This window comes from Panthera pardus, unplaced genomic scaffold, assembly GCF_024362965.1.
Source record: "Panthera pardus isolate Hobbes unplaced genomic scaffold, ASM2436296v1 HiC_scaffold_22, whole genome shotgun sequence".
In the NCBI taxonomy this organism is placed as follows: domain Eukaryota; kingdom Metazoa; phylum Chordata; class Mammalia; order Carnivora; family Felidae; genus Panthera; species Panthera pardus.
In genome coordinates, this window is record NW_026526788.1 from 68823356 (window position 1) to 68841501 (window position 18146).

The following is an 18146-nucleotide window of genomic DNA, read 5'->3' on the forward strand; positions in this document are numbered from 1 at the left end:
AAGAAACTAGTAAAAACTAGATTTATACAGAACATCCATTGATCTTTATTTGATTTGACAAAATCTGCATTATTAAAAGACAGGTAATAAAATTTAAGCTTATATTGAATCTTACATATTATGTTCTATAGTATCTAGAATATCACATAAGAAATGTCAACTGAGGGGCAAACAGGATAAAAGCATCACATGCAGATGCTCCTGGCAAAGGGGGAACTGTATCTGCAGGTGAGGTCCGTAGTGTGCAGCGCATAAAAAAAGTCCTAGAGAAAATGCAACTGACTTACTTGGGTGAAGTGTTTTTCCTTTTGGGGAGAGGAAGAGGTGGCAAAAGGGGTAAGAATTCAAAGGCATATGCAGAATGGCTTCTCCATTTCAAAATGTAATAAAAATATTTAGATTATGGCACTAGGGCACCTTTGAGGAAAAGAACACCTTAACCAGAGTAGGCTCATTGCATAATTCTTTAGTAATCTGTACAGTTTTCAAGTAATGGAGAGGACTTAAAGAATAATTTTAGTATAACCGTAGCTATCTATTTTTCTTCTCGCCCTCTGGGGCTTGATCTGTTTCAGCATCACAGGGACACTTCTCCACACAGTTTCTAGGGAACCAGCCTCGTATCCTTGAAACACCTGAGGAAGAAAATAAAATTGAGGTGAAATAGATCCACGGCAATGATATTGCTGAGTCCCATAAGTCCTATTACTCCAAATCAATAAGCTTTTAGTTATGCGTTACTTTTTTCGCCCTTTACCATCTTTTATAAGCATAATTTGAGGGAAAAAATGGTTTTTAAATGCTTCTAACAAGCTAGAAAATCACTATTTCTCAAATTCTGTTACCTGGGAGAGGTGCTAATGTGGTTTAGGACAACCCCTAAGGGGAGTCGGGGCGGAATGTCCCAGTTTGGGCATTCATTTACACATGTGTGATTGTGGGGTTTTTGGCACACTGTCATACTTTATCTGTTTCAGGGAACTATGTCCCTGGAGCTTCTGTGAATTTCCTTTCTAGGTTTTTTCCTAACATGTAAATTTTTATATCAAGGCTGCCCAAGAAGTCATATGGGGTTAATTAACAGTTAACCCAGTGTTTTTAAGAAAGCATCCAGGATTAATCTTTACTTAAAAAGAAAACAATTCTAGGGGCACCTGGGTGGCTCAGTCCGACTTTGGCCCAGGTCACACATGATCTTACGGTTCGTGAGCTCGAGCCCCGCATCGGGCTTGCTGCTGTCAGCACAGAGCTTGCTTCAGATCCTCTGTCCCCCTCACGCTGCCCCTCCCCTGCTTACGCTGTCTCAAAAATAAATAAAAAACATTAAAAAAAATAAAAAGGAACAATTCTAAAACTTAAATAAAATCAGAGACACGGAAAATTTCAATCCATCAGTTTCCATTAATACTTAATAGGAATATTCATTCACAGTGGGGAGTGTGTGGCACAGGCATCTGGGACACAGGCCACTTCTTGGAGCCCTGGCTCTAATCTGTTTTTAGGGCGGCCTTGGGCAACGTGTTCAGTCTCACTGCATTTTGGCTCCCTCGCCAATGACAGGTAAATGCTAGTACCTCCCTCAGAGGGCTGCTGGGGACTTGGATACCACACATGAAGCAAGTGGCACTTCCACAAGTACCTGTCACACAGGTGACAATGAGCTCCAATATTGGCAACCATTAAAAAGACCTGAAAAATAGAAGTGCTGTACAGAAATAACATAAGAAGCCTCTTCTGTTGCTTGAGGATGTGTCTGTTATGTGCCCTGATGCATGTGACAAGTGACTGTTAGGGGTTATTCTTGTTAAATATGGAATCATTACTAGCAGTCTTTTCTATTAAACGCCCCCTTCCATTTCCATACCTTCTACAAAGGAATCATCGAGAATTTTATCTCCATACAACCAGTATCTGAAATATTTAAGAGATTAAAATTAATCTTTTTAGGAGAGATGCTAACTTTGTCATTAAAGAAGAAATTCACTACTTTTATCACTTACCGTAACCCTCTTGTGGCCAAAATGAATTCCCCTCTCTGTAGCCTTATTCGAGGCTCTTCAGTGCAGGGACTCGTGAAAAAGGTTTTGATTCCCTTATTCAAAGGACAGCAGGCACCACTGTAATCTTCTATTACTCTATACCGAACCTGGCGTCAGTAATGAGAAGAACAATCTAACATTTACCCCTGAATTTCTGTAAGTTTGAATTTAAATTGTTAAAGGTGGACCCAAAGTATCAGGTGACAAGTCTTTCCCTCCCAGTTCCTTTATAGGAGGCAACTGACGTTTCTAGTTCTCCAGGCTTTTCTTACCTTTCATTTCAAGCACTTAGCTAAGAATTAAATTCTAGAACAGTGCTGGCCAATAGAACTTTCTGCAGTGACGGAAATGCTCTATATTTGTGGTATCCAATGTGCTAGCCCCTAGACACGTGTAGCTACTGAGCACTTCTAATGTGGCTAGTTCAACCAAGGAACTGAATATTTTATTTGATTTTATTTAATTTAAATAGCCACATGTGGCTAGTGGCCGTGATATTATACAGCAGAAGTGTAAGGATGGGTTTCACACTAACGAGCTAGACTGAGGATAATTATTTTTCTGTTGGCAATGTAAATTGACTACATTCCCTCCAAATGGCCAGTCCAAACTATGTAAGTGAAAGCAAAAGTGAACTGTATCAAATTTCAACAATTATGTTAGGAAATATTATTTAATAAAAGCCAACAGTTGCCTTCTACTCAAAGGCAATTTGAAAAACTATACAGAAGTGTAGAGTGTGACAACAAGGAGAAAGAAACTAGTATCATTGCAAAAAATTACTTACACTTCTGACTCTCTTATCTGCTTTTTGTTTCAACTGTTCAATCTGGAGATACAGAAAGAAAAAACACGATCTCAGGGTTGAAAAACAGCCTTTTGCCATCTACTGCATCAGAGTGACATGACAAACTCCTGATTTTCGAGCACTTCACAGTGCTGACAATTCAAAGGCCACATGTTTCTCATAGCGAGGAAAGAGGGCCCTACGACCGCGAGCAGGAGCTGACGGGCTCTTTTCTCAGTATCCTCTACAATCTTCATCTGTGTCTACTACTCACTGACTATTCCTTACAGCCCAGGGATCAGGGAGATGCGCTCTCTGTCCTCCTGGGGCTTCTAGGCTAGTCCCGGAGGTGAGGATGATACACAGACTCATAGATCCTTTAGAGACAAGGCAGACAGACTGCGAGATTCATCCATGAGTCTCGACTAAAAGTCATCATGACGACTCACTTTTCTTGACTTATTTAGCAACAATTTAATAAATGGTACTATATGAGACACAGTAGGGGAAATCGAGGTAGCTCATGGCCTCTGTGCCAGAATCTTGTCAAATTACAGGTCTAAGATCTAAGAAATAAATAAAATGTTAGACTTCACAAGCACCATACAAGAGTAGATGGTTAAGTGTTGAATTCCGATGAGGTGGGGCTGAAACTCACCTTAATATTATTTCTGATAGGGAAGTCATGTTAGAGAGAAAAAACAGTATGGACAGAATTAGGTGGCAGGAACGCACAAGGAGTTCACCGAGGAAGCCGGGTTGACTGGACACGGTGATTCCCATTAGGAAGTAGTTGGGAGGGCAGTTGTAGGCCAGATTTTATAGGACTGAGTGAACGGATCAGGACTTTATCTCACACATATGCAGAATTAAAGAGAGATTTAAATTAACAGAAAGACATGATACAAGGAGTGATTTAGGACTGTTACCTTAGTGCCTTACTGAAAAAAAAAATCATTATTTTACTACAAAACGTCATTTGAGTTAAGAGGAACTAGAGGAAGAAAATGAGACAGAAAGGAAAGATTGAACAGAAATACTCACTGTTAAGTCGTACTGGTGACAGCCTTCTCTTATCGGCCACGCGAGCCCATCTCCTTCAGGGACCCCTGACCACGTAAATACCTGTTTAAAGTTCTTCCATCTACTTCCCATATCATAGGGAAAAACAAAGACTTCATCTAGTTGGTAATACTGAATTCGATCTTTAGCCTGTGGGGAACAGAGATGTTAAAGTGGCAAACGCCTCTGCCTTCACTGGCTTTAAGGAACATACTGTTGGCAGTATTGACAGTAATATACGTTTCTTCCCACATCTGTATCACTCCTAGAAAAGCTTCCTCCTTGTTGTAATGTTAGGGTACACAGAAGACATAGACAAATTTATCTGAAGAGGACCTTGCTACCCAGCACCAACCTCGTAGATCATTCAGGAAATGTCTTACAGGGCTTATTTCAGAACAAGTATTCAAAAATGCTTATTAAAAGAGTTAACAGCTTTACTCCACATATAAAAAATCCTCATTGCTCCTGGTTGTTTAGCAAAGCAAAAGGATCCAGGTGTAAAGAAGGGCTGTTGATAAAAAGATTTAAGAAACAGCAGGAGTTTATGTAGAAGAACTCTTGCGTGGGGTGCTCTACAATGTAATGGTGCATCCTGGGTGGCAGCGACACCTGTGGGAATGGCCAGGGCAGGTGCACCAAGGGAGTCACCGTTCTCTGACTTTTTTTTTTTAATTAGCAGATATGTGCAGATCTTCTCTCATTTTTTATACCACCACACATGTATATACATTCACTTATATATGCATTTATACATACATTTTATGCATATACCTAAATATTCAGGTTGCATAAATTAATTGTTTAAATTTAATTGTTAGCTTTAACAGAAGGACATAAACTGGCTTAGAATTTCTTAAGTTCCACTGACACCTAGTGGTACAAAGATACATTATTTATTCCTATAATAAGCGTACAAACCCAGTTGAAATTTGTATAAATTCTAGTTGTGGTGATTTCGATAAATTTTCTATGAACTTAATATAATCATTTATTTGTATTTTTTACTTGGCAACAGAGTGCAGTTTTAAAATACATTCTAGGGGCACCTGGGTGGCTCAGTCGGTTGAGCGTCTGACTTTGGCTCAGGTCATGATCTCATGATTCCTGAGTTCCAGCCCCACATCGGGCTTGCTCGCTGCTGTCAGCACAGAGCCCACTTTGGATCCCACCCCCTCTCTCTGCCCCTCCCACGCTAACGTTCTCTCAAAAATAAACATTTAAAGAAATATTACAAATACAATAACTTCTAAATTTAGCATGGTATTCTATAAAGAGCCTTGGCCATTCAAAAAAAATTATTAATATAATCAGGATATATTATGCTAACTAGAAATGGTACCTTGAAATATTTTATTATCACAGGACAGTATTTTAGGGAAAACTTCTCGCAATTACTTATAAAGTAATATTGATGTTAATTCAATAAAAGAATTAAATTCAATTAAAAGAACTGTCAAGCTATATGTATGTATGAATCTACTGAACTATATAAATCCCCACCCAAAAAGTAAAGGATAATTTATTTTCTCTTTTTATAAAGCTTCAGAGTCTTCACAACGGATAAGAGTCTCAAAGAACAGATTTCGGCTCTTAACAAACAAAGCGTGGTTAAGGATGAGTGTAGTTTATTTATTTATTTATTTATTTTCCAGAATTGAAAACATTTTACTTACTTTCTACAAAGCATCTCATGAAAAGCCACTATACGCATCTATGATCATACAGTTTAATTTTATGAAGTTCAGAAGTTCAAGTTCTTCAAAGTTATGAAGTTCAATTTTATGAAGTTCAGTAGGGCTTTGTAAGTTCAGAGTAAAAGCTTTAAATGCAAACAGCTGTAGATAATTCTCAACTTCTTAGTTCTGTGATAAATCCATTCACTGGGATTCATGCCTTTATATAAAATGTCCATAAGTGGATTTTTCAGAAGTATACAAATCGCTTTATATAGGAAATCCTATGTACAGATCAACTATTTGACTAGACTTTGTATATAGACTATATTTCACATCTATTCCTTTTTCTATTCTCAGGATGAGTGTAGTTTAAACATGACTGAGGCATGGTCTCTGCCTAAGAGAAGCACTCGGTGAAGTTGGGGGGATTCTAGCAATACTGGGTTAAAAGGTAGAGGTATGTGATAGATGCTATGGGAAAGGCAAACAAGGTACTTAAACTAGTGTAGGGAGAGTCAAGGAAGGTTCTTAGGAAGAAATGGCACCTAAGCTAAATCTTGAGGGACAAGAAATCAGGCAAAAAAGAGGGAGCAAGAGTGTCCTAGGCAGAGGGAATGACATGTGGAAAGATACAGAAGCACAGGATGTACAAAATATAAGTTGTGGTTTCTGGTATTAGTTGGTATCGAGAGTGCAATGGGGTGGGGAGGGGTGGGAACTGCGGTAGAAGAAACAGGTAAGGGGAAGACATGAACGGTTTGATTATGTATAAGCTAAGGAGCTTGGACTTAAACCTGTCTATCCGCCGTTCTCAAAGTATGCTTTGCGCACCTCTTCGAGTCCCCAAGAGCTTTTCTTGGGGTCCAACAAAGTCAAGCAACTTTCATCATAATACTAAGATGTCATTTGCTTTTTTCATTGTGTTGACATTTGCAATAGTGGGTAAAATTGCCAGTACCTTGAGCAGGAATCAAGACAGTGGCCCCCTCTGTATTAGTGATTATCATATTCTTCACTGGTACATACTCATAGTTAAAAAAAAAAAAAAAAAAAAAAAAACCAAACAAAAGTTTTACATAAGAATGCCCCTGATGAAGCAATAAAAATTATTTTTTTTATTAAATCTCAACCTCAAGTAGATGTCCTATGAATATTCTGTGTGACAAGATGGAAAGTGCACATAAAGCATTCCGATGTGTTTGTCTCAAGGAGAACATCTGTTTGAGTTGGGACTAACAAAAGCTGTGGAGCCAGCTTCTTTCACACAACGCTATTTTTACTTGACAGAATGAATAATGAAACACAGTAAGGTTACTGAAATGTCAGTACCTGGCAGAAATTTTCTCAAAAATGAACAAACTCAAGCTGTTACTTCAATGTAAACAACTGAAAAAATGAAGGCTTTCAAGTGAAAATTAGAATTTTGGAAAATCTGTATCCACCACTATGAGCTTGAAAGCTTTCCAGAATTTAAAGATCTTCCCCCATAAACTTGGTAGTGATGTGAATGAATGTGTCACCATTTGGAAAATCTTCATAACTCTGTGAAATTGTATTTTCCAAATGGCCAAAACCTGGTGCTATAAAATCTTGTATGGGTAAAAGGTCCATTCACAGAGCAAGATGTACTGATGCATTTAAATGTAAAAAAATACAAAGTTTACTGATGTACCTTCACATCTCCCATGCAACTAACCTTTCAGGAACTATCACCTGTCAAGTTTCAATGTAGTATCCAAGAATATCCACAGTTATCCAAAAAGCCTATTAAAATACCCTATCCTCTTCTATCTACTTATCTGTGTCAGGCTGGAATTTCTTCATATACTTCAATCAAAGCAACATATCTCAACAGACTGAATATGGGAGATGTGAGAATCAAACTGTCTTCTGTTAAGTCAGATATTAAAGAGATTTATAAAAATATAAAACAATGCCACTCTTCTCCCTAGTTTTCACTTTGGAAAATATACTAAGTTTTAAAAATATGCGATTTTTATTAACATATAATGGCTTTATTATTGTTATTTTTAAATGAAATAATAAATCTTCACAATTTTTCACACAAAATATAGCAATCATCGATATTACACAGACTAACCAAAGTTCTTTAGGGCCCTTAACAATTTTCAGGATGTAAAAGGGTCCTGAGACCGAAACATCTGAGGGCTGCTGCTATAAATTCAAGTCCACAAACTGGCTGCCAGGGGCTAAATGTGTCCCATTGGTGTGTTTTATTTGGCCCACAAAGTGTGTTTGTTTTTAATGAGAATTTCTTGCTAATATTTAAAAATAGAAAAGAGATGTCACAGAAATCCAGATCTCTTGCTTTTCTTGAAAAACAACGAGATGATCTCAGGATACTGGCTGAGTATCCCCTGAGGCAACATTCAGCTTCATCTGTTAGGTAGCTCTGTACACAGGCCAGTTCCTGCCATCTGGGTTATCTACCGGCTGGCCCTGCAGGCATTTGGGTCTGTAACCCCTGCTCCAGTGATGGTGAGGCTCTGAGCAGCTTTAAGCAGGGAGCGGAGTAGTCAGACTGACTTTTTACAACAGAATCACAATGGAAACGTTGTGAGGTCTGTGGCAAGCTATGCTATAATCCAGGTTTATAAGGTTTTTTTAGTCTTAAAGCACTAAAAAAAACACCTTAATGGCACCTCGGTAGGACAGAAGTTCCTTTCCAAACGGTCTGCCTTCTCCCCTAACCTGAGAAAGAATGGCCAAATGGTTTAATGTGTGGTTTAGACTTCTTCACCAACTCCAGGGTGAACGAGAAGCAGATTTCTGTGGGAGTTATGTCAAATAAAGAATAAATGAAAATGTTTCCTATATTTACCTTTTATGTGGCATGCAAATGACTTAAGGAAGCCATCTGGCAGTCAAGTTTTTACTTCCGGGCATTTATTAGTTAATCTGGCCTATGAACTAATCCTTATTGATGTTGAGGAAACAATTATTAAAATTTACCTTTTCTTCAATCCATGATTCAATAGAAGTTTTGTTTCTGAGAATTATTTTCATCTGAAAATTAAATAATGAACAGTAAAATTTTATGATGAAACTTTGGTCCATTAAAGATTATCATCTTCATAGTAACCTTAGGAGATAGTTTTTGTTGCTCCGTTCCATTGATGAAGATACCAGGATAACAGAGGTTAAGCAAGACACTCTGCGCTCCATCTGACTCTAAAGTTCTTGTTCTTAAGCACTGCACCACAACGCCTCTCCATAAAATGATTACGGCAATCCATAATCAAATCTGAATCTACTATTTTGATAAAAATTCATGTTTTAAGTACTATCTTCTGATCAAGGTTTCCAAAGTATTAATAAAATATGGATATAATCTACTTAATCAGTACTTGTGTATTTTGTTACTAAAATCTATCACTATTTTTAATTAACCTTAAATTTATGATTATTTATTACATGAAAGTGACTCCTATCATCCCAACATGACCAGATATTCTGCTTACCTTAAAAACCCAATATATTCAGTCTTGATTCTATTAACTGACCCTCCTAGCTAGGACTAATTCCACTGATGTGGGTTTTTACACCACAGGTTTTTAGTTTATTTTTAATATGATTCTTAATGAGAGGCACTGGGGAAATTTTTTCAAAGAATTTGATCCCAGGCTAATAGAATATATGAAGTACAACCAAAATCGGCGTATTTTAAAACTATACGTGTAAACGGGTTGGGCGATGCATCACAGCCCTCAGGTCCAGCATTTCGGCATTTCCTCGAAGTCTGGCTGGGTCCGTACAGACACACCCGTGGGCAAGGAGTCCCCTTTGTGTTCCTAGGCTAGGGCCTAGCACAACACCTGGCCTACAGCAGGCCTTCGATTAATGAATAAACTGACTCGGTGAAAGGAATGAATCATAACCACTTTGTGATCTCTTCAGGGCCACATCCTCCTCCTCTGTGTTCTCGCAGCACTTTGTACATAAATCTATGACACTCACACCACCCAGTATTAGTTGCATGTTTACTAATAATTGTGAACTTCCCTAGGGGCAGGACGCTTTTCATTTTCATTACTGTACTCTCAGAAATTAGCAGAGTAATTCATCAGAGTAGGCATTCAATAGCATCCAAATCAGGGGGTTGTTACTGAGATTAAATGAGTTAATATATGTGATGTCCTTAAGACAGTGTCTTGCACATAATAAGTGTGCAATAAACGCTGGCTATATTATGATGATGATTAAATATATGCTGTTATAAAATAGTATTACCAATTATGTTTACTGAATACATGCGTGAGTGATCTTGGGTTAAGTCACTTTCTGTGATTTGATTACTCTTCTGTACGGAAGGGAAAATACTCCTCTTCAACTCTTTCTGGGGGGGTTGATGTGAAGATCAAGAGAGACCATAAATGGGAGAAGAGTTTTCTCAATTATAAAGCGATACAGGACTCCCAAGTTAACATTCTAAAAATTAAGTAAGTTACCTAGAAATGCTGGCAAAGTTACTTCAAAATTATCTGACTAGTCCAGAGGTTAAATTAGTTACCTAGATGGAATACATTACAATAATGTCCACTTCACGCTGCATTCTTAAATGCAGCCTTTATCTCTTTCTCATTACAGGCAGCCCCGATAAGTTGACAACTTTTAGCTAGAGGTAACCAAGGAACTTACCTGGATAAAAAACAACATCCCAACAGCTATGGTTGTTCCTAAAGCTAATCCCAATGCAAACAGGGTGGCCGCGAATGCTGCTAATCCAAAGGGAATAAGTGGAAGAGGATCTCTGCGGGCCGCACTCATATCAATCTTTACCGTGTTCCACCCAAAGGAGAGCTACAAAGAAAAACACACACTTGAAATATTCAGTTGTCATAAAGGGTCAGACGCTACTGGAACATTTAAAGCCACTTGATCAGAAAAGATCAACAAATGATAACCTAAAGCGGTGGCTAAAAGCAAACGAATTTCCAATTTGTTTCTAATTACTACTGTGGCCTCAACTCATATTGATATGCGCAATATCGTTCTTAGTTATTTTCAAATGTCACTTTTTTTGTTTTTAATTATTTCCTCGAAAGCGCAGGGCACAGCCCACTAACATTACTATGTATGAACAGCACTAGTCATCAGTCTAAATTGTGACTGTGGCGTCCATCTTCTCCTGGCTTTTCAATATTTACAGGAACCTTACACAGAAAGAAGATAGCCGAGGATTCAGTTGTTTCTTCCCTCATGTTCCACAACCAGAGGTTAAAAACAGGCAAAATGCAGGCCAAATATGGCCTGCAGATGCCTATTGCCTGGCCTGCAAGATGTTTTAAAATATTCAGCCAGGTGCCAACATTTAAAAATCAGGAGACACTAAACAAAAAAATGCAGATTTTCTAATTTTTCCTGAAAGACTGGAAGATCTAGTATTATTGGACTAGATTTCCAACATTAAAAAGAGGCTGAAGTTGAATATGGGTTGTCCCATCTGTGAAGGGCAAGTGTTCTCGGTGCCACAGTCCCATTAGACCTATGAATCTCATTTACTTTCAGGCTTCTTTAGGGACTTAAATTTGTGACCCTTGAACTTTATCTCATGACTACCTGCCCATAAATCAACCAAAGCTTTTACATATTTTAGGACATGTGCCTGCTTCATGAGGCACCTTCCAAGGCACTGGAACAAAAGAACTACACCTTGCCACACGAATCAAATGGAAACAAAATATTAGTGTTGTCTTTTTCTTCCTGTTCCTTTTCTTCTAATTATTCTTACCACAGCTATAAAGTGTGAGATCAAATAAATTATATATACACAGTAATAAAATATTATCAACTTCGACTACAGTTAGTAAGTTTCCAAAACAAAATAATTTTTCCTCATTTTAAAAATTAAATTTTAGTACTTTTTTTTAAATATGAAATTTATTGTCAAATTGGTTTCCATACAACACCCAGTGCTCATCCCAAAAGGTGCCCTCCTCAATACCCATCACCCACCCTGTCCTCCCTCCCACCCCCCATCAAACTCTCAGTTTGTTCTCAGTTTTTAAGAGTCTCTTATGCTTTGGCTCTCTCCCTCTCTAACCTCTTTTTGTTTTTTATTTTCCCTTCCCCTCCCCCATGGACTTCTGTTAAGTTAATTTTAAAAATTAAATTTTAGTACTTTTTTTTTTTAAAGAAATTCATACACAGGTAAAGCAAAATTGTTTCCCGACCTAAATCATAGAAATCTTATTTCCCAATGGGACTCCTGAAATAATAACTGCCATTTAATCTGGCATAAGTGATTTTATAACAAACGTTGTCACTTACCCGATTATAAAGCTGGGTATACATAGTCATAACAAAAATGAAGGCAGCATGAATACAACCCAGCGGTGCTAAAAGGAGAAACAGTGTGAACGAAGCATGATTTTGGAAACCACAACAGTTGTTGATCCAAGGACAGTGATGGTCCATCTTCAGCACACATCTAACAAGAAAAATTTACGTAACACATGAGGCAAAAAATCCAATCTACTTTAAATCACTTTGGTCTTCAGAAGATCAAGCAAATAGGAATCCAGCATGTCTATGAGTCACAGAGGAGTTATACTCTATGGAACAGAGAGTAAAGTCTTTACGAGTTTTTAAACAATTTTGACCAGTGACTTCTTTCAATTTCTAAACAGCACAAGAAAAGGCAGGCTTTGTAACAGCTTCTGAGGAAAAGACGTCTGCTACAAGGGAGTTTGCTTAAAGAATTCAGGAGTCCTGCTAAGAGGTTCATCATAGAGAAATAAGCATGGGTTCCAGATTTACCTCTAGCTCTGAAATGCAGTGACTGAAGCGGAGTACAACAGAGACCACAAAATCTCCACTGGGGTGGATGGGACCCAGCAGACCTAGAACGAACTAACTTCCTTCCTTCCTTCCTTCCACATCCTTCAGATGTGGAATCTCTGAGCTAAGCATACTAACTATGGAATATAAGGTGTGGTATAACAAGCAAAGTCTTACTGAGCTTCCTTCCCTTGTTGCTAGAAGAAAATTTCCCGGCCTCATACCAAACGTTTATTTGCTACAAACGTTCTCCTAAACCTCAACACTCTTATCACAAATTTCTAATTAGTGGAATAGCTGTTTATTTAAAAAGGTGCCAGGGGCACCTGGGTGGCACAGTCGGTCGAGTGTCTGACTCCTGATTTCAGCTCAGCTTATGGTCCCAGGGTCTTGGGATTGAGCCTTGTATCAGGCTCCGCACTGAGCATTAAGCTGCTTAAGGTTTTCTCACCCTCCCTTTGCCCCTTTCCCCCACTTGCTCTCTCTTTAAAATAAAAATTAAGAAATTAAATTAAAAAAATAAAAAGGTACCAGTTTATTTCATATTTTTTATAGTGATTCAGTTTTCTTTCCATTGCTTTTTTTTTTATATTAAACACTTGTGATAATACGCACCTGAATTCATTTATTAGATATGGATAAAGTGTAAATGTTAGCCAACCAAAATAATGGAAAAAGCAGGTCTCCTTTATAGTTTAGACTCAGAACAATTTTAAAGCTAGTTAAGATGACAGAAGACAAGCATGATTAATCCTGACCTATAGAAACAACTTGGAGGCATAACTTTTCACTCTTGGCAGGATAAGAAGCAAAGTAAACGTGTATTTTTCCAAATAAGTAAGTAAGTAAGTAAATAAATAAATAAATAAATAAATAAAAGCTTTTCACTTATAACAAAAAAGAGTGAGGATTATTTACTTATTATCAGAATTGATAACTTAAGACTACAATGGAGATATGGACAGAAGTATTTTGACAGTGTTTTTTATAAAGAAGCCACCTTGCAGAGAATAAGACTAGGACTGATGTGACAGAAAGAACAACAACAGGAGACCAGTCACCACGTTGATCAGTCCCCAGTGAGTAGCAAAGTCATACAGTACCTGTTACATTTTCTGCAGTGATGTGACCGTGGAGCCTTGTATGCTTGGCAGACTTTACAATACTGGAGGTACATGCTATCCTGAGAATTTTCCTTGATAGCAAAATACAAACAAAAATCCATCAGATATGTGATCCTAAGTAATAAGTTAAGCCTTATGAAAATGCTTTCGTAGGGTTTGATTTTATGGGGGATGGGGATAAGGATGGAATCTGAACTTGCTTATTTCCTGCCCTTTTATCTGAGCAGAAATACTTTTAAATAATGAATTACTGGTAACAGCAGCATCACTGTTCCAATTACCCAGAAGTCACTTTTCATTTCTCTTCCCCATGCTCCACCTAAACCCATCGTCACTGATTGTAGCTGGTTTTACTTTTCCAAAATCTTTGTAGGAGTTCAGAAAAAAGGTAGCTGTCAACTTGGCAGGTATCTTGAAGTGGATATTCAAACATCAGAGCTGATACTCTTTAGGAAATCTGGTTCCCCACCCCTCCTTGCACTATTTCAATCATTTCTAACTACTGTCCTGTAGTATAGCTTCTCTCCAATGCAAACTAGTGTCAGAATAATATTCCTACAACATGACTCTGATTATGTCAGAGCTTCACTTGAAAACCTCTAATACCTTCCTATAGTCTAAAAATCCCTCATGTGTTTAAGGCCCTCCAGAATCTGCCTTTGTTTCAGCCTTATTTGCAGTACATAACCTGTCCGTTATTTCAGACTATATGCCTGAAATGCCTTCTTTCCCATTTATGGAAATTTACACTCCCCTTTCAGGTCCACAGCTAAAAAGGCTCACTTCCTTCTAGCTTCAACAGCACTCATCACATTCTTTTCCATAGTGTAATTACTTACACAAGTTACCTTGGTTTCTCTCCTCAATTATAAGATTTTTCAGAACATGAATTCATCTTACTCATCGTTGTACTCACTTTAAACAGAACACTAGTGTTTCTCCAACATAATGCACCTAAGAATCATCTGGGGATTTTGTTAAATGCTGATTCTGATTCGTAGGTCTGGAGTGGAGCCCAAGATTTTTCATTTCTAATAAGCTACCAGGTGGTGCCCATCAGCAAGGAATATGGAAATTCATGAGTATAAACTTGCTACAATTTTTAAAAAGCCATAAATTGATTCATACTGTTACTTCCTAATGTTATGATTTTAACATTGATTTGAAAACTACGATTTAAGTCACCAATTTCGAAAGACTTGTTCTCAGTTCTGAGGGCTGTTAACGTATTACATAAAAAAAGATCCTAGGGACGCCTGCGTGGCGTCTGACTTCGGCTGAGGACGTGATCTCGCAGTTTGTGAGTTCGAGTCCCACATCAGGCTCTGTGCTGATGGCTCAGAGCCTGGCGCCTGCTTCGGATTCTGTATCTCCCTCTCTCTCTGCCCCTCCCCCACCCAGGCTCTCTTTCTTTCTCAAAAGCAAATGAACATTTAAAAAAATTAAGAAAAAAAAAGATCCTAGCCAAATTGCATTGTGAAATTGTAAGATCCTAGCCAAATTGCATTGTGAAATTATATGCAGTGGTTCTTAAATTTAGGACTATGGACTCACCAGCCCCTCCATTTTTCTTTTTCTTTCCTTTTAATGAAGTACAAGTATTCAACAAAATCTCTCTGGGAAGTACTGATTTAGATGAATATTTTCAAGTAGATACAAAATAAATTCTTTGACTTTAAATGATCAGTAATTAGAATATGCTTAGTCTCTACCAACGCAAAAAGTATGTTGTATTTGATATTATTGGTTAGCAGGTAAATCATAAACTAAATATATGATTATCATTAGAGTTCCTTATCTTAAGGGATCTTTTTCTTACCGGTTTCCACCCCAAAGGGACAAAGCCAGGACCAATAAACATGGCATTGAAGTAATTATAAAGAATCATGACAGTCCAATTTATCAACATGATGAAATTCACGCTTCCTCCAGTAGTATGTAAAGGCCAATACCACAACACAGAGTCAATCATGGCCATCGTAGAACATACTGCTATAACACCAAGGGCTATGATGGGACCCCAGTGACACAGTCTCTTTAATTCTTGGAGATTTTCAAACTTGATAACTGAGCAGAATGCACCCATTTTGGTGAGGAAGAATGCCTTCCTACTTTTAGAAAATCACAGATTTCCTTTTTCTGTGCACACATTTCCATGTGCCACAAGTCCATGAGTGTTCCTTAATTGTCATGCCTTCAAGTTGTGGGATGTTAACGCATATTATGACATTTTCACTGTTACACACTCAGAGCTCTTTATCTTAACTAGAAGAATCCAGTATCTTGGCTTGAAACCCCATCTAGAGAAAACAAAATGAGAAAGTTCAGTGAAAAAATTTTATTATATACCATATTTAACTCCAATAACCACTTAAACAAAAGCATCTCACATGTGCTATGGAATGAGTACCTTATCAAATGGCAAAAGAAACTGCCAGTAAAACCTTGGTTTCCGAGCATAATTCCTTCTGGAAACATGCTTGCAATCCAAAGCACTGGTACATCAAAACGAATTTCAAGAACCATTGACTCAGTTGTGACCATGTGACATTCCACATCACCTACTACTCCTATTGCAAGACATTGCTCATTTACCGAGTTAAAATGTATTGGAAATGTTTGCCCCTCTTGCGGAACATTTGCAGAACAAGTTACTCCCAATCCAAGGTTTTGCTGTATTTTTATCTGATCCAAAATAGGGCTCGAGTCTGAACTGCGAGTAAACTGGATACATGATTCTAAAATAGTTGTTTTTATTTCTTTGTTTCCAACCTGACAGGTAACTGTGATTGTCTTTAGTGGGTGGTTGGAGGAGACCGAGAATTTTAGAGCTGGAGCAGGGCTTTAAAGGTTGACTGAATCCGGAAATTGGTTTGGAAAGGCTAAGCGATTGCACAAAGTTCACAAGTAACAGCTGAACCTAGACTAGAAACCAAACCACCTAATTCCTTTCACAGAGCTCTAAACTGCCTCTTGCCGAGTCTCGAAGTGTCAAGTATGAGCCCGGCAGGGTCTACACATTTGCCTGCGGTTGCCCCCAAACCCCAACATAAGGATCTATTTGGGCCAAAGGTAAAGAGACGAGCGAGTGAAAGCAAAGCCAGAGTGAAAGGAGGGGAGGGGCGGACCGGGGAGACAGAGGTGTGTGCGAAGTCGTGACTGGAGGCACACAAGAGAAGGAACACGGATTAAAGTATTTGAGAAAAAAAGATGAGGAAGTGCCTCTGGAGCGAGGGGCAGGGAAGGCGGGCCGGCGAGGGCCGGAAGATCGGTGGAAGGGTATTTCCGACCAGACTGCAGTGAGTCAAGGGAAGAGCTGAGTTACAGGGTAATAAAGACTTTCACGCAACAGATGCCATCGCCTTGTGCCTCAGTTTCCCGCCCGTGTCTGGAGCAGAGCGCTTAGAAATCCTCACTCGGGGGAGGACCATGCTGGCAAGCGTGGCTGGTTGCAACATTCTGGAGATTCTGGGTTCACTCGGATGGGGTGAAGACGGCCAGAATCATGGTTACATCCCTCGCCTTGACTCCCACCTCAGTTTGGTCCTTGGTGCCCGCTCCTCGGCCATCGCATTTCCGGGGCGGCCTGGGCTCACCCGGAACAGGTTTTCTCCTCCTCGGATAACTCCATCATGGGTACCTCAGTCCAGCGCAAGCAGAAAGCAAATCCCGGTTGCAAGAAGCTGGAGTGCGGGACCTGCCCCCACCAGTCTGCCTCTCCGCCAGCGCTCTCGCCGCTGCTCTGCTGCTCCCGCCCGGTGCGCGGTCTCCGTGACAGCCACTTCCGGCAGGTTCGCTGCATCAGACTTCCCTCGGGAAGCAGGTTCCTGGGACCTAGAGCTTGGGGAGCCAGAGCCGCTTTCCAGAAAGTGGAGGGGCCAAAAATGCTTCCAGTGATCCATGAGAACGCGCAGATTTTCGGAGGCTTTGGGGGGCACTAATAGAAGTGCTTTTCCTTAGCGAATTTTTTTAAATCTTGAAGTCCGAGCGGGCAATTAAAAACGCATGCAGGCCAATTTCCGGAGGACTGAGATTGCGACGAACAACCAGGAAGCGGCCCGGCTGGGAGCTGTCCCCGGTTCTCCGCTCTGCTGTCGAGGCCGCCTCCGGGGTCCTTAACACCGTGTTCCTCTGTCCCGCGTGGCCTCTGCCACGACCTGGGCCTCGGCCCGGGCCGATCACTCCGGAGCCGCCATGTCATCCGATTTCGAAGGCTACGAGCAGGACTTCGCGGTGCTCACGGCAGAGATCACCAGCAAGATTGCGAGGGTCCCCCGACTCCCTCCTGGTGAGAGCCCTGACCCCGGCCGCGCGGGGGTGGCCCCGAGGGCGCCGAGGCTCGCGGGCTGTGGAGCGTCTCTGAGGCGCTAGGTGGTTCAGGGGCCCTTCCGGGGCGAAGCAGTCTGACCTGCTTGAGGGTAAAGGCAGAATCCAGGCTGGGTTGTGGAGTGCCGCGAAAAGAGCCTTCGGTATTTGAGCCTTCTGGGCTGGAATCTGGACTTCGCCGCCTTGTTACTTGTACAACCTTGGGAACGTTTCTCTGAGTCTTCGTTTTTTGTTCTGTTTTGTTTTGTTTCATTTGTAAAATAGAGATGTGAGTATTACAAGAGAATGAATGAACGTACCTAGATCATAGGTCTGCAATATGCACTAC

At 39.7% G+C, this 18146-nt stretch overlaps 2 protein-coding genes across 11 annotated transcripts in view; one reads left to right on the forward strand and one right to left on the reverse strand.

Moving 5' to 3' along the window:
* Positions 1-21: 21 nt before the first annotated feature.
* On the reverse strand, positions 22-17257 carry ZDHHC6 (zinc finger DHHC-type palmitoyltransferase 6). 4 transcript variants are annotated; one of them, XM_019459441.2, is made up of 11 exons: positions 17089-17257; positions 15312-15792; positions 13472-13563; positions 11859-12018; positions 10227-10388; positions 8541-8594; positions 3871-4038; positions 2827-2868; positions 2001-2146; positions 1865-1911; positions 22-635 (listed from the first exon to the last, which is right to left on the reverse strand). In XM_019459441.2, exons 2-11 carry the CDS (start codon positions 15576-15578, stop codon positions 532-534), a joined length of 1242 nt encoding a protein of 413 aa, XP_019314986.2. In that variant the 5' UTR covers positions 15579-15792; positions 17089-17257; the 3' UTR covers positions 22-531. The 4 variants fall into 4 exon arrangements, with proteins under 4 accessions (XP_019314986.2, XP_019314985.2, XP_019314987.2 ...); XM_019459440.2 differs by having other exon boundaries at positions 17027-17257; XM_019459442.2 differs by having other exon boundaries at positions 17133-17254.
* A 283-nt stretch (positions 17258-17540) lies between these two features.
* Positions 17541-18146, forward strand: part of VTI1A (vesicle transport through interaction with t-SNAREs 1A) — a 358352-nt gene continuing 357746 nt past the window's right edge. For 2 of the 7 annotated variants that reach the window (XM_053909923.1, XM_019459445.2), the window contains exon 1: positions 17541-17780. In XM_053909923.1, coding sequence (XP_053765898.1) covers positions 17687-17780 — 94 coding nt within the window. In that variant the 5' untranslated portion in view covers positions 17541-17686. The remainder of the gene's footprint in view (positions 17781-18146) is intronic. The other 5 variants (XM_019459448.2, XM_019459443.2, XM_053909924.1 and 2 more) reach the window with 4 other exon arrangements.

What these genes read in the sequence shown, in the direction of transcription:
- ZDHHC6 (XM_019459441.2), bottom strand. Translation starts at nt 15,578, where the DNA reads ATGGGTGCATTCTGCTCAGTTATCAAGTTTGAAAATCTCCAAGAATTA. An exon ending in TCCCTTTGGGGTGGAAACCG is followed by an intron (nt 13,564 to 15,311) that starts GTAAGAAAAAGA and finishes TTTGCTATCAAG; the next exon opens with GAAAATTCTCAGGATAGCAT. An exon ending in GGATGTTGTTTTTTATCCAG is followed by an intron (nt 8,595 to 10,226) that starts GTAAGTTCCTTG and finishes TTTAATTTTCAG; the next exon opens with ATGAAAATAATTCTCAGAAA.